At 48.5% G+C, this 12,348-nt stretch overlaps 2 protein-coding genes across 2 annotated transcripts in view; one reads left to right on the forward strand and one right to left on the reverse strand.

Moving 5' to 3' along the window:
- LOC121915965 overlaps positions 1 to 415 on the reverse strand; it is a 6,241-nt gene extending 5,826 nt beyond the window's left edge. Inside the window, exon 1 of the mRNA XM_042440641.1 lies at positions 238 to 415. The gene's annotated coding sequence lies outside the window, so the exon portion shown is untranslated. The remainder of the gene's footprint in view (positions 1 to 237) is intronic.
- Positions 416 to 5,737: 5,322 nt separating this feature from the next.
- LOC121915319 (suppressor of cytokine signaling 5-like) lies at positions 5,738 to 11,638 on the forward strand. Its single transcript, XM_042439463.1, has 2 exons — positions 5,738 to 5,923; positions 8,848 to 11,638. The coding sequence occupies exon 2, from the start codon at positions 8,956 to 8,958 to the stop codon at positions 10,165 to 10,167; it is 1,212 nt and encodes a 403-aa protein (XP_042295397.1). The 5' UTR covers positions 5,738 to 5,923; positions 8,848 to 8,955; the 3' UTR covers positions 10,168 to 11,638.
- Positions 11,639 to 12,348: the final 710 nt, after the last annotated feature.

A 12,348-nucleotide genomic window follows, 5' to 3' on the forward strand; every position in this document is an offset into this window, starting at 1 on the left:
TCCGTTCGTCCATCCGTCCATCCCTCCATCCATCCATCCATCCCTCCATCCATCTAATCTATCCATCCATCCATCCATCCTTCTATGTCTTCCATGCCAGCGTTCTCTGAAGATGCCACACAGATGCTGGTGAAACGTCAGGAATAAACTCTTCTAGAACATGACCACGGCGCCTGAAAAACCCACAAAAAACTATGAATGCCACCCATGAAAGCCTTTGACTTCAAAATGTTTTACCTTTGTTGGGGGTAGAAACCTCAAATAGGATGCTCCCAGTCCACCGTTTCTCTCTTTCCGACCCCCCAGTTGCGGCTTTAATGCAATATCTCAAAACGCCAAAAGCATCCAGGAGTGGCTGTGTTGCCCATAGAGCGAATCCGGCCCAAAGTCCACCAGTGATGTGTGTTTGTCTATGATTCAAGTGCCGCAGCCAACAGAAATGCGTTCTGGTTCAACTCTCTGATGTAAAGCGGTCACCCAAGCCCAGACCAGAACTTACAACGCCAAATGCGCCAAGCCTAAGCTTCAACGCAAGTAGCCAGGATTTAGTAGGAAGAGGACACTCTCCTGTTTCTGATCCAAGGACTGAGTTGGGGACACCGAAGAATCTCACTTGATAACTATCCAGCTCAGAATTGGGAGCTTCATTCTAAACATTTTAGGCTGAGATCTTTGTCTTAGAAACTTTGGCCTCATTCCCACCACAACTGAAAGCGAATCGCCGGTTGGATTATATGCCTGTCGTTCCCACTTGAAACTGGTTCCGATCCTACGGCACTCGGTTTCGACCGCAACGAAAAGAAGAACAAGCGCTGTGTGTATGCGTGGGGGGAGGCGATGACAAGCTTTAAACCAAAATTAGGGGTGCTATAAAGTTGTAAAAGTTTATTCGGTCATTGAAAAAAGCTATCCAGTGATTAATATACACTGCGCCTGCATTATACGTGGGCACGCCTTACGCGGCTTCCAGCATACGCTGGAAGAAATGGCACTGTGCACCTGAAAGAGGTGGAAGAAATGGTACCGCCATGCCGCCGCCGTGTGTGCGAGCCCCATTGGCTTTAATGGGGCTCCAGCTTACATGGGATTTGTCTTACATGGGGGTCTGAAACAGAACCCCCGCGTAAAGGAAGGGACCACTGTATTGCGTGACCAAGTAGAAATAAGAAGACGATGGAGACAATACACTGCAGAACTATACAAAAGTGATGAAAGCAACCAACTCAAAGGCAGCCAACAAGAACAAATGAACATAAAGGTTCTTTACTATCCAGTTCAGGAATCAATAAGGAAGAAATATTGGGAAAGCTTACATAAAATCATCATGGAAACAGTACATAGAAACATGCCATTCAAACCTATAGATCAAGTTAAACCAGGATGGAACAAACGCATTGCTGCACTTGATCCCCAGGGCAAGATCGACTCTTGCAAGGCATTGGAAAACCAAAATCATAAACTGAATGAAATGGTTACGATGGATAGACTAGGAATTCATATCGATGGGGAAACTATACAACTATGTGGGAAGAAATGGGAGAATATAATTAAATTGTGGGAGAAATAAAATAATTATAGAGGAAGAAATAAGGAAGGGATAAAAACTAAAGAGGAAAAAGTAAGAGAATAGAACCCTTCCAAGGACGGTTAGGGCATATATTTCCATACTTTTATATAAGAAACAACCGGTGCATAAACAGAAAATAATAACTAATAACTAATAATAAAAAAAGAAATGCTAGAATAACATTAAGGCTGCCGATGACACCATCTAGAAAGCCATACTTGCAATAATAAAATGTCAGTAATACAATACAGATACAGTACAATAATAATAACAAAAGATACAGCAATGCAATCATGCAGTAAAATAATACAAATAAAATAATAATAATTTTAAAAATGCAATGGTCATCTCGTGACCAGTGTCTTCTTGGTCTTCCTGCAGGTGCCACCTTTCGGGGGTTCCAGGTTGCGGCGGCCACCTTCTGTAAAAGACCTCCACTGAACCCTAAGATGTCTTCTGGTTCCTCCGCAGGCGATCCCTGATGGGAGAGGAAGGTTTTCCACACTTCAATTTGGAAATGGGGTGCAATGGGGGCTTCTCCCTTCTGAGCCCCCCAATTCCTTGGTCTGTGTTGCAACTATGGTGGCATCCATCCCCTCCCTGCGTCCCCACGTTCTCCAACTGATGACTCTATGGATGATATCACATGGGGTCCTATGCGCTCCCAACCCAAAAATGGCCAAAGTTGTGCTGGCATCCCAGAAAAAACAAATGCAAATGGGGATGGTCATCACACACAAGCACAGCGAGAATTGAAATGGACAGTAGTACAGAGGGCCCAATTCGCAAATTGTTGTATCAAATGGGGGAGGACAAATCCCCATCGCCATCTTGCCAAATACCTTTTATGCGCATGGTCCAGCTGTCATTTCCAGAAGGCTGAGAGAGTGTGGCTGTGTGTGATATGACTCACCTAATGGGAGGCACAGTGGTCCAGCCTTGACAGCCCAAACGAAATTATGCCCCATTTGCCACCATGTTCTTAAAGATAGTGGCTATTTCTCTGCAGAAACACACAGAGAGAGAGAGCGAGCAATGGTCACATTGCCAAGTTCTTAGGTGTCAGGAAAGCTTGTAGGATTTGTATTCCTACATCTGAAACCACTGGCCAGGCCCAGCCTTGTAACATGTCTTACTCTGCCCCCATGTAGCTGCCGATGCTCCTCTCCTCCAGTCTGAGGATCTGCTCTGCCATGACTTTAGCCAAGATGACGGTGAAGATCAAGAGCCATCCCTGTGGCCTCTTGGTGTGTGGGATGTGGCATATGATGGCCCCGGTGATTCTTATGGCTTTCACCTGTGGAGAGAAGGGCATCCGGGCCTCAATAAAAGGATATCTCTTGTGGCCGATCAGGACAGACCTTGGGAGGGTCTGCGATCTCCTTACCTTGGCCTTAAGCTGTTTCTCCAACTCATCAGGTGAACGGCAAGGTGGCTCAGTTATCTTCTTCATCAAGAGGCGTTTCGCAGCATCCAAACTGCATCTGGATGACATCAAGACCCCAATCATCAGCATGTCACAGTCAAAAGAAACGGAAGAAGAGATATGTCACATCCTTACTGGCCTTCCAGACCCAGAGAAGGGAGATTTGTGTGAGAGGAGGAGAAGGAGGACAAGAAGCACCCATCTACCCTTCCTCTGATTCTAAGATGTGTTCTATAAAGATGTCCAAATACTTCTTGGCTACAATGTTGGCAATATCCACGGCCGTTTCATGGGAGGAATAGTCGAACAGCTCACACAGACTATGGCATGCTGTCACCTGTCAGGGAACAAAAAGAGAGAGGGGAGGGGGGCAAAATTAGGTACCTGCCCTTTGCCTTGGAACGTGTTGAGCCAGTTTATTTGCTGGAGTGTGCATTGCAGGTCAGCTGCCTTAGGACCCCCTTTAGGATTATGGAACAGGCTGCTCTCCATCCAGGACTAGTTCAGATAACAGGCTATGATGAAGTGAGCTGAAAAGGCCCAACACTCACTAGTCCAGCTTAACCTGGTTGCTCCAAGATGGATTTTCCACCCAAAAGGCCAGGAGGAAGGCAGGCTAGTGAGGATTGGCCTGTGCCTTACCTGCAATGATGGGAAAGGGAACCACCGGTCGCACCTGCAAGCACCTTCCTCTTGGTCCCTGGAGCTGTGTGGAGAAGCACAAGGAGGAGAGATTTTGAGTGGCAGCCATCAGATTGATTATTATTCCTTTTTTATCTATTAGATAATAGGAAAGGGAAGGGCAGAAGAGAGCCATGTGGGTTGGTGAGGATGCTTTGGAGAAACAAGACAAACCTCCCTCCTTGCCCAACACAGCATTGAACCTGGAAAGAAAGGTACCTTTGTGGACGGTTCGAATTTGCACCAGGTTATTCCTTGGCTCCAATGTCTCCGTGGCCTTGCTCCGGTTCCTGAGAATCCTACCAAAGGAAACGTATAATGAATCTGGACACCGCTAACCACTGAACGACCGGTGGGTCTTCAAGAGACTATTTACTTACTGATACAGAAGGTTGCTCCACTGCAATGGTCTCATAGATGTCCAATTGGTCTCCTGCCTCTGGAAGTCTGCAAATGGAGGGAAAGGGAAAGAGCATGGAACATCAGGCCATCTGTAATGTAGTCTAGGACCCTGAGACAGAAGGCGAGAAATCGCCATTGATGGAGAGGCGAAGAAGCATCATGCACACCAAGCATTAACACTTCACAAACCTTAGTTTTGGGAGTGGCAAGGAGACACCCCCATTTCCCCTGCCCAAGAGATAGATGAGCCCCTGAGATCTGCAAGGGCCCTGGAGGCAGGGAAACCGTGCCTTGAACAGCTTTGCAAAGGGAAGTTTCCCAAAGTTCAAAAGACTCCCTTTGATGCAATACTTACACTTTTGCCAGAAGCTATTTGGAGCCTTTTATAAGGTTCCTCCAAACGAAGCTCTGGGTGCCTGCCTGCCTTGGGTTTTCTGGGTGACTTTGTGCCATTCAGGCCTCAGAGTCAGCTCCAGCTGAATCAGAGGGAAGGAGGGAGGGAGGGAGGGAGGGAGGGAGGGAGGGAAGGAAGACTTACATTTTAGGAGACCCTTGATCTTCAGTCTCCATTGGATACTCCAAAGTCTCATACCTTCTGGCTCCGGAGCACATGAAGCAACTAGACAGCATCTGGCCCCTCTTCCTGAACCACTGCTAAGAAGTGAGAGCAATGGGACCCACCAGGGAACCTGGCATGGCCAGGCACGCAACAACAACAACAACCCCCTGCTTGCCCTCTCCTCCTCCTCCTCCTCCTGGGCCCCTCTCATTTTGGGAAGACCCCTTGGAGTTTGGCGCATTGTGCCAGCAAGGAGCCAAGGTGACAACAAGGACCCTTTCCGAAATGCCTGATCTCTGACCTCTCTGGCCCAGTTCCAGAAAGAAAGCCTGGCCAGAAAACAACTGTTGGGCTCAGAACCCTCTGGGGTCTCTGGGGAGACAATGCCAACATCCAGAGCAAGAAATGTAACCTTTTGGAAGCCAAATTCCCATGGGTTGCCATGTTCTCCTTTGGCCCTGCTCCTCTGTCTTGGAACCCCACAGAATAAAAGTCACTTTATCCACAGATCAAATATAAATTTCATGGTGTGTGTGTGTGTGTGTGTGTGTGTGTATTTATATATATATAATGACGGTAAGGGGTCTCTCCAACAGAGAAACATATCTATCTATCTATCTATTTATCTATCCATCCTTGTCCGGCTATATTCACTAGGATTAGGGGCATAATAATAATAATAATAATGTAATTGCTTTTTAAACTTTGCATTTTTAATGTTTCATATTGTTTTTAGCTTGGACTGTTTTAAATATGTTAGCTGTCTTGAGTCCCTATGCTACTGGGAGGAAGGCGGGATATAAATAAATAGAATAATAATAATAATAATAATAATAATGTGTTGGTGGGCCACCTTAGGTCCCTACACCTTTTCGTGTGTGTGTGTGTGTGTGTGTATATATAATAAATGTATGAAATGTGTTTCTGTGTTGGTGAGCCGCCTTGGGTGGCTGCCGGTGGGCGAAAGGCGGCTGAACTAAGGCTGCGAGGAGGAGGAAGGCTGCAAAGCCAGGGCTGTCTCTCTGGGTGTCTGTCGTTGGAGGCGCTGCGCCGGAGCTCAAGCGCCCAGCTGCTGCTCCTCCTCTCTTCCTCCTCCTCCTCCTTTTGGAGGCTGGTTGCCAGCCTCCTCCTCCCAGGAAGTGGCCTCCATCTGGCTGGGTCTCTCTCTCTCTCTCTGCTGCCCCCCTGCTCCGGCCCAGAGCCCCTTTTTTCCTTCCCCATCCCCAGCCTGGCACCCCAAGGATTTGGTGCCATGCGCTTTCTTGGAGAGGTGCGCCTTCTTGGAGAGGTGGGTGCCTTTGGAGAGCAGGGAGGCAGCAGGAGGAAGGGGCTGAGGGGGGTCTTTAGGGGCTGCTGCTGGGGGGGGGGGGGGGTTTATTTTATGTATTTGATGTATCTCAAGGATTTTATATCCCACCTTCCCCCCACCATGGGATCCAAGTCATTTGAAAAAGAGAGAAGCAAAAACATAGATGGCAAGAGTCCCCCCCCCCTTAAAGTAAATATGGTTAATATTAAAATATAAACTGAAAACAGCTGTCAAAAGGGGGTCCCCTGCCTGGACCATGCCCATCCTGATGCCAGTTTGGGGGAGGGGGCAGAAAGGGAAGATGGTTGGAAAGGACCCGGGGGTAAATTGACAGTGCTATATACATATATAAATTTTAATAATAAAATAATAAAGGGGGTTTCTTTTGGATGGAGAGGTTGGGATGCAAAGCTCTCCAAAGGGGTCCCTGGCTGTACAACCAGGATTTGGAGATGGATGGAGACCAGGGAGGGCTGGAAGTCTATTTATTTCATTTCATTTCAAGGAGGGCCTCCTTATCCAATTTTGCCCAAATTAAGAAGATCAGCTAAGACCCCCAGAGGAATGGATCAGAATGCAAAAGGACCTGAACAGACTAGAAAGCTGGGCCAACACTAACAAAATGAACGTCAACAGGGAGAAATATAAGGCATTGCGCTTAGGGCAAAAAAATGAAATGCATAAATAGATTATGGGGGGCTCCTGGCTGAAGGAGACTTATACATGCAAAAGGGATCTGGGAGTCCTAGTAGGCCACAAGTTGAACATGAGTCAATGGTGCGATGCGGCAGCTAAAAAGGCCAATGTGATTCTAGGCTGCATTGATAGAAATCTAGTCTCTAGATCAAGGGAAATGATAGTGCCACTGTATTCTGCCTTGGTCAGGCCTCACTTGGAATAATGCTGTGTCCAATTTTGCCCAAATGGGGAGGAGTAGCTAAGACCCCCAAGGAGAGAATCAGAATTCAAAAGGCCCCGAATAGACTAGAAAGCTGGGCCAAAGCCAACAAGTGCAGAAACCATCCAGGTTGAGTCCAAACCCAAAGGTGACCACTTCCTTGACCTCTTAGACCAGCTCTAGCCAGTGGGGCCAACTCACTTTGAAAAGACCACTAGTGCCAGGCATAGTGAGAACCCCTTGCCAAAAATGCCTAAGGAAACCTCTGTCCAACTGCCCAACTGGAATGGAATGTTTTCAAAGCCAAACAACCCTGGGCTTGCCATGTTCTGCTATGGCCCTGCTCCTCTGCCTGAAAGGGAGCAGGATGGTTTCCATGATGAAACCTCAGATCCCAACCTCCACACATTGACAATATTATGTGTGTTTGCGTATGTGTACACACACACACACACACACACACACAGTGGGTCCTTGTTATCCGCTGGGGTTTGGTTCCAGGCTCCCCCATGGATAACAAAATCCATGGATGCTCGTCCCATTATATACAATGGGCTATTATTTCTGCAGTGTGTTTTGGACCCAGATGAATGCCAATAGGGAGAAATGTAAGCCCTTGTGGTCTCTTCCAACTCAAGGATCCTATGATTTATATCCTTCCTTTCTCCCACAATGGGACTCAAGGCGGGTTACAATAATATAAAAAGAAAGATGTAAAAACACTGACCGCAAAAGTTTTAAAAATAGTAATTAAGTATTATTAATACTAAAGCATACATTGAAAACACATAGTTAAAACCAGGAAGCATTGACAGTACACCTGGAGCCAAATTCATCTACCTAACGCTCGCCAAAATAAAAATGTCTTTGGCTGCTGGTGAAAATAGATGTGGTTAGAGAAGGTCCCTTTTCAGTAGGGTCCTCTCCTGGAGAGGTTTGTACGCCTTCTTCAGCGCACAAGGTTGTGTTTCGGAGCAGAGTGCCCCTGAGCATGTGCAGAGTGCTGCCTCCTCCAAGGAATTTGGTCCCTCTTTTCGGGATGGTTGGAGCCCCTTGAGAAGTCCCAGACTCAGCGATCGACTCCCAAATTCTGGTCAAACTTGGACTTCAGCTCCCAGAATCCCTGACCATTGGCCGAGACTGTTGGAAGCTGAAGTCCAAAACACCTCAAAGGACCAGAGTTTGGGAACCTCTGCCCCAGAGGAATGTCGGGTGTGAGCCAGAGGGAGAGGCTTGGTTTCGGGGTGTGCCACGGAGAGCTCCTTCTGATCCAGCAGAGGTGCCCAAGCTTGGCACCTTGCCTCAAAAACTGTGTGGGAGCTGGAATGAGGCTGGGACATTCTGCACAGGCCCAGAGGCCCTCTTTTTCTCACCACGTCTCACAGTTGCTGATCAGCTGCTCTTCCAAAAGGGCTCAAATTAAGATCTGGGTGGCCTCGGCCTCAGAACCGACCAGTTTTCTCCTTCCTCCTGTTTACTGGGTTTAAAGAGGGGACTTCTGGTGATAAAACTACAAGCAGGCAATGGCATCGCTAGGGTTGGCATCTTGCAGTAACTCATGGCGCCATCCCACCATTGACTTCCTCCTCCTCCCATATCACCCCATACAGAATCCTTAGGAATGTTTTTTGTGGGTTTGTGAAGCTGGCTTACAATAGTTTAAAATATATTTTAAAATGCTGCCATAAATCTAAGTAAAAACATATTTATTTGATTTGTATGCCACCTGTCCACCAGAGTGGGACCCAAGGCATCATCAGGTAGCTTGAGAAGCACTGGTATAAGTCTTGCCATGAGTTTCTGTGCCCTGCTACGCAACTCTTGTGACAAATGTCATTCCTGCATTCTCCTGCGCAGCTCTGCTTTCTGAAACTGAATGCAGAAGCTGCACATCAGACCAAAAAATATCCAGTAAGGCAATTTAGACACCAATAGGATTGTGTGTGTGTTTTTGGGTCAAGGGGTGAACAGAATGGCTGGTGATCTTTTCTCTTGCCTTTCCAAGGTCCTGCTGGCCACACCACCACCGCTGCCATGATGCTGCTCCATTGGCCTGGACACATCTCTCTGTGTGTATCTCCATTCTCATAGTTCGTTCTTCATCAGTGGGACCATGTCTCGGGATGGTGGGGCTCGGCCAAAAGTGAAGCCGGATGGAGGCCCAGGTAGCCACTCCGGTGGCCGCTGGAAAGCCAGGACCGTTCAAAGCTTTTCACAGTTGGAGGCTGAACCAGATTCAGGGACCAGGGGTCAAATAGACCCAGAGCCCAACAAAGGGGTGGCCCGCTCCTTGCGGCAGAAACTCCAGGCGGCAGTGGGCCAGTGCTTCCCTCTCAGGAGTGCCCCCCGCTCTCCAGACCTCTCCTCACAACGCAAGATCCACCTGCGGGAGCTGATGCTGGACACATGCCCCTTCCCTCCAGGCTCAGAGTTGGCCCGCACATGGAACCTCATCAAGCAGCACACGGCCCCTGTGTCCGAGCAGGAGGCGTTGGGGCCAGCTCCCACGGAGGATGAGGATGACCGTCTGCGGGAACGGAGGCGGATCAGCATCGAGCAGGGGGTGGAACCACCTCCGGATGCTTTAATCCACACTTTTGAGGTGACAGCTCAGATTAACCCTCTCTACAAGCTGGGCCCAAAGCTGGCGCATGGAATGAACGAGTTGGTAGGGTCCAGCCGGGCTACACTGGCAGCTGCAGACGAAGGGGAGGAAGAGGAAGAGGAGGAAGAGGAGGAGGAAGAAGAGGCCATAGCTGCTGCATCTGCACTCCCGGATGTCAGGGATGGTTTCCGGGTCCATACCCAGATCGATTACATTCACTGCCTGGTGCCTGACTTGCTTCAGCTGACGCAGCTGCCCTGCTATTGGGGGGTAATGGATCGCTATGAGGCCGAGGCCTTGCTGGAAGGCAAGCCAGAGGGAACATTCCTCCTCAGGGACTCCGCTCAAGAAGACTACCTTTTCTCGGTCAGCTTCCGGCGCTATGGGCGCTCCCTTCATGCCCGTATCGAGCAGTGGAACCACAACTTTAGCTTCGATGTCCACGACCCCAGCGTCTTTCACGCCCCCACCGTGACCGGCCTCCTGGAGCATTACAAGGATCCCAGTGTGTGCATGTTCTTTGAACCTCTCCTCTCCATCCCGGTCAACCGTACCTTCCCTTTTGACCTGCAGCACCTCTGCCGGGCTGTGGTGACCTGTTGCACCACCTACGATGGCATCGGACACTTGCCCATCCCCAGTGCCCTGAAGCAATACCTCAAAGAGTATCACTACAAGCAGAGAGTGAGGGTCCGGCGGCTGGACACCTGGTGGAGCTGATGAGGGAATCCTTTGGACTTCCACCTGACAGTGGTCCATGGCTATCCCTTCCCTGGTCTTCCCTGTTTACTTTGGTGATCCTTGTGCCCCTGTCTAAGCTCCTTCCCACTTGGGTTGTCTTCCCTTCGTCCATCTGTGGTGACCATGGTGATCCCCTCTGCATCATCTTGTGGCACCCCTTGTGCAGAATCCATTCTCGTGTGGCCCTTAAAGCTGTGGAGCACATGATAAATCTGTGGAGCACAAGACGTCTGTCCTACCCTAAGACAGGAGGTCTTCCTGTTGTCTTGGAGCAACAGCCCAAGCAGAGCCACCTCCAGCGGCTGTGGCCTACACACAGTGAGGCCTGTCCTCCCAACCCCAACTTTGTGGTGGTGCATTTGGGGTTTTGTCTTTCCAGATGTTGGTATGCCCATTGGGGCATAACATAGCTCCTCTGTTGTTCCAAAAATAAGGTGCCGTGCAGCCCCTGTGTAAATACCTAGTGCCTGTGAACCCGTTTCTCTCACCAGACTTTTTGATTCCTAAGTTGAGACTGCTGGCTGGTGGGAACAGCGGGAATGATGGCAGCAACAGAAGAAGCACAATTTTGGGGTGGGTGGTTGTGTATTTGTGTGCTAAGGATGGAAAGAATATTAGAACAAGAATCTTCACCGTTTGAGACTTATTCTGTGCACAATTCATGTTTTGTTTGGAAAACAGCATACTGTATTCTCATTCAGAAAATATTATTTCCTGTACAGAAATAGGCAGTTTCTCTGCAGGAAAGACTACCATGTAGAAAGGATATTTCGTTCCCTGGAAGTGTGGTTTAATGTACAAAACAACCACATGCGAATTTTACACAGAATAAGCCCCGAATTGCAAAGAGGCTTCGGAAACTGTCGTTTTGACTTTTATCTCAGTGGGAAGAAAATGATTAAAATTATTCATTGCTTCCTTTGAAAAGAACATGTCTAGTATGTGCTGGGCTAGAGCTTCCTCTAGGCCAGACTTCTAAACACAAATGCTAGGGACGCGAATGAGCCGACATGCCTTCTTCTTACATGCCCTAGCACAACTCTCCTCCTTTTTATTGGCCTTTCTTCCATTCCTAGCAGCCTGTTATTCCTGGGGGGCTATTAGTGCTGATATGAACCCCACTGGCCTAGGAAATGCCAAGGGCAGCCAAGGCTTCCTTGCCTTTTGCCTAAGCTCAAGGGCTACCTTTGTAGGGGCAAGACTGTGTCTTGCCTTCTTTTTTGCCTGGGCAGAGCTACCAGATCTGCTGCCAGAAGATTCACCTAAACCAGAGAGTTGGGCTGAGCTTCCTCATCCCCTCCTTCATGGTTTTTTGGGAGGTGACCCAGGTCTTGTGAGAGTGGTTGAGTGGACTACTGCCTCCATTGAACAAGTGCTGCCAGGAGGCTCTCTTGTCTCCACAATTTGCTCTGTGTGTGTGTGTGTCATTAAAGAGATGTTTCTTTGTCTATAGCTGCTTCTCATGGACTTTTTCCTAGCTGTGATAATTTTAAGTTGCCTGGGAAGCCAAGAGGGTGGTTTGGAAACCTGGTTGGATCTTGGGATGCTGACACAGAAACGCTGGGTGAAGGTCACAGGATTGCTAGCGCTCCCATCTATTCTAGGCCACTGGTTCCCAATCTTTGGTCCTCCAAATGTTTTGGACTTCATCTCCTGGTTGACTAGGGCTTCTGGGAAATAGTCTAAAATATCTGGAGGACCAAAGTTTGGGAACCATTGGCTGGATTATGCCCACACCTGCTGGGGTGCTTCTATTTATGAGAAAGAGGCCAGAGTTGTTCCAGCATAGGAAGCCAAAAGGTCCAGGAACGGCTCAAGCCATTAGGGTAGGACTGTGTCCATGCGGGACACACTAAGTAGATTCAGAGGTACAGCACCTGTGTTGGATAACAGAAGATTCCAGCTTTGCGTTCCAGCTTAAAAACCAGGAGCAGAGTGCTCAATTTGGCCTGCAGTGCAATGCAATGAAAGAGGGCCAGGTTGGCAGAAGGCGCACCGAATGGCTTGGGGGAAGAAAAGCTACCAATCAAAAGTGGATGCTAGGGGCCTCTACATACTATACAACTAAAGCATTAACAATTCCACTTTAGCTGTATCCTACTGAATTCTAGGTTTTGTCATTTGGATGAACTGCCTGGCAGAGAACTCTGAAATCTCCCT

This window comes from Sceloporus undulatus, chromosome 9 (genome assembly GCF_019175285.1).
Source record: "Sceloporus undulatus isolate JIND9_A2432 ecotype Alabama chromosome 9, SceUnd_v1.1, whole genome shotgun sequence".
Taxonomy (NCBI): domain Eukaryota; kingdom Metazoa; phylum Chordata; class Lepidosauria; order Squamata; family Phrynosomatidae; genus Sceloporus; species Sceloporus undulatus.